The following is a 2,961-nucleotide window of genomic DNA, read 5'->3' on the forward strand; positions in this document are numbered from 1 at the left end:
CCAGTGCTGATAAGCGCGCCGCCGTGTAAACCGTAGTCTTGATAAGGCAGGCACGTGTGTGTGTGTGTACCATCGGACACTCCACCCCCACAACTCCCAATCGGTGATGGGGCAGTTGTGGAGAGAGTGGAGAGTTTCCCATACCTGGGCAGTGTGCTTATGACTGGCTCCAGTTTAACAGCAGAGGTCTCACTCCGAATCAGTCGAGCGGCAATATATTTTCATCGGTTGCGTAACGCTGTGTGGAAGCTACCTGGTCTGTCGCTCCGCACTAAGCTTCAGGTCTTCTCGGCCACGGTCATTCCCTCCCTTCTCTACGCTTGCGAAACGTGGACCCCCCTAATGGAACATCTTCGCCGGTTAGAAACATTTAGGCTGGCCTGCCTACGATCCATCCTGGGTTTAACCAGACTGGATTGTGTGAGGAGCTCACAAATCCTTGAAAGATCTGGGCAGGGTCCCATCGGTGAGCTCCTCCGGCAGGCAAGGCTGCGATGGCTGGGTCATGTAGCCCGCATGCCCAGCCACCGCATGCCGAAACAGCTTTTGTTTGGCCGGATTGAGGGGGCTAAGCGGGCGCGGCACGGGCTAGAGAAGAGATGGAGTGATGTGGTACAGGAGGACGTGGAGCTGAGTGGACTTGCCGATGACCGGTACCAGCGGTGTCAAGATCGGCCTCTGTGGAGGAGGCTCGTGAAGGACGCTGCTACTGGGCAGTTGGAGGCAGTCGCCCTCCAACAACAACGGAGGGCGGAGGAGCGACGCTCAGAACAACGTGCGGAGCGCCGGGTGGCTAAAGCACAGCAGGTTGGCACAGTAGGGGGCACAGGTGGTGCATCAGCCAGTCATCTCAGTCAGTCGACCCGTGGCACCTGGGTCTGCCCAGTGACCTCCTGCCAGCGGGCGTTCGACACTTCACGTAGCCTCACGGTGCACATAGCCTGGCACAAGCGTTGTGGTGACGTCACCGCCACTTAGTGGCGAATGGCGGTTGTTGTTGTGTGGATGGCTGCCGATTAAATGGGGGTGGTGTGGGACATTTCGAATTAAAGATTTCGTGAGTGCAGAAATTCATATTCTTTGGGTGTTTCGGTAAAGTCACGTAGATATTTGAACCTATCTATCGACGTGACTTTACCGAAAGACCCAAATAATATTTTGGGGGGGGGGGGCTGGGGGGGAATTTCTTCTTCCTACAGCATCAGTAGGATGGAGAAAAATAATATTATTTTTAAAAAAAACATAATACGAGGTGTAAATGTAATATTATAACCTTGCCAAAGGTTTCTATTTGGCGTTCGAGCATCTTAACAGCTGTTTTATTGGCAGAAAGGGTAAAACAAAAACTTTATTTTTTCATACGCTGCATATTGATGAAATATAATTATAATTAATCTCACATTATTTAATTAAGTTGATTTTTTTTTTACAATTTTTATCTACGATCAGACAGCTACATTTGGGATTTAATTCGATAACCCACACACAACAAAAGTGTTCACGGCTTGATTCAACCTCTTCGATTTAAAGATTCCGTTCTGCTGATATTGGCAAGAACGGCAAACTGAATACTGTGTAGGAACCTCCTGGTTGTTACACCACCAGCAGCCCACGGGGGATTATTGTGTCCGTCCGTCCGTCGTGCATACAAAAATGGGAGGGGTGGGGCTGGGTGGAGAGGGGAGGGAGGGGCTGGGTGGGGAGGGGAGGGAGGGGCTGGGTGGGGAGGGTGGGGAGGGGCTAGGTGGGGAGGGGCTGGGTGGGGAGGGGCTGGGTGGGGAGGGGAGGGAGGGGCTGGGTGGGGAGGGGAGGGAGGGGCTGGGTGGGGAGGGGCTGGGTGGGGAGTGTGGGGAGGGGCTTGGTGGGGAGGGGCTGGGTGGGGAGGGTGGGGCTGGGTGGGGGGCGGGAGGGGAGGGGCTGGGTGGGGAGGGGCTGGGTGGGGAGGGTGTGGCTGGGTGGGGGGTGGGAGGGGTGGTGCTGGGTGGGGAGGGGCTGGTCACCCCGTGGTGCCCTTATAAAACTCAACGTTTAACCGACTCACGCCGGCTTGTGCCCGCCCTCACAGTCGGGCATATTGTGCTGAACACACCACGTGGTGGTGCCGCCGTTGACCCTGGCCATTGACCGAGCAACCCAACGTTCCTACCAGCTCCCTCCGCAGGAGAATGTGTTGAACTTAATACTTTGCGAGGACGAACTCTCCAATGTTTTACCCTTTTGCGAATGATTCAGATGTGAACGTCATCAAATGCCGTCAATTTTTGTCGTTCAAAACCCACTGCTTGACTCCGAAATATCTAAAAAAAAACTATCGGAGAAAGAACCCAACCGCAGCGGTTCTCGCTTTCATTTTCTTCGCCATCTAACGCTTTCTTGTCAAACGAAATAAGTCAATAAAAACATCATCTTATATTTGGAACGGTTTTCTGAATGTCACCAGGCAACAGACGTGTTTATGGGCCACTAACAAAAAAATAGAGATTTGGGGACCTTGAAATAAAAAAAATCTCAAGATTTTCAGATTTTTCTTCCGCGTTGCTTGTGTCCTAGAAGCTAGCCGGGTACCAAATGGTATCTTCTACCTAATTCCTTTGTCAAGGCGCTTTGTTTCTTCTCACACAGCTTAAAGGTCGTGATCTCAGCGTGGCTTTCTCACTCCAGCGCTCGCTGTCCTCCAGACAGTCTCGTCCCTTCACCTGACGAAGGCCGCTTGTGTTGTGGCGGAAACGTCGTGAGAATATTGTTGTGTTCTTTTATTTTATCAATTTATTATTTTATTCTCATTCTACGTGGTGACTTTACCGAAAGAACCAAAGAAGATGAATCCTTGCAGTCACGAAAGCTTTAAATCGAAATCTTCTACCTTTTTTTCGATTTAAAGCTTTCGTGACTGCAATGATTCATCTTCTTTGGTTCTTTCGGTAAAGTCACCACGTAGAATGATAATAAAATAATAAATTG

The 2,961-nt window shown here is 51.1% G+C and overlaps 1 protein-coding gene across 1 annotated transcript in view; it reads right to left on the bottom strand.

Annotated features, from left to right (window-relative positions):
* Nucleotides 1-2,254: 2,254 nt before the first annotated feature.
* The window catches only part of LOC142907108 (uncharacterized), a 46,038-nt gene continuing 45,331 nt past the window's right edge, over nt 2,255-2,961 (bottom strand). Inside the window, exon 8 of the mRNA XM_076056194.1 lies at nt 2,255-2,308. Within this exon, the coding sequence (XP_075912309.1) occupies nt 2,255-2,308 (54 nt within the window). The remainder of the gene's footprint in view (nt 2,309-2,961) is intronic.

Source organism: Petromyzon marinus, chromosome 74 (genome assembly GCF_048934315.1).
Source record: "Petromyzon marinus isolate PM22_M1 ecotype Great Lakes invasive population chromosome 74, UKy_Petmar_22M1.pri1.0, whole genome shotgun sequence".
NCBI classification, from domain to species: Eukaryota; Metazoa; Chordata; class Hyperoartia; order Petromyzontiformes; family Petromyzontidae; genus Petromyzon; species Petromyzon marinus.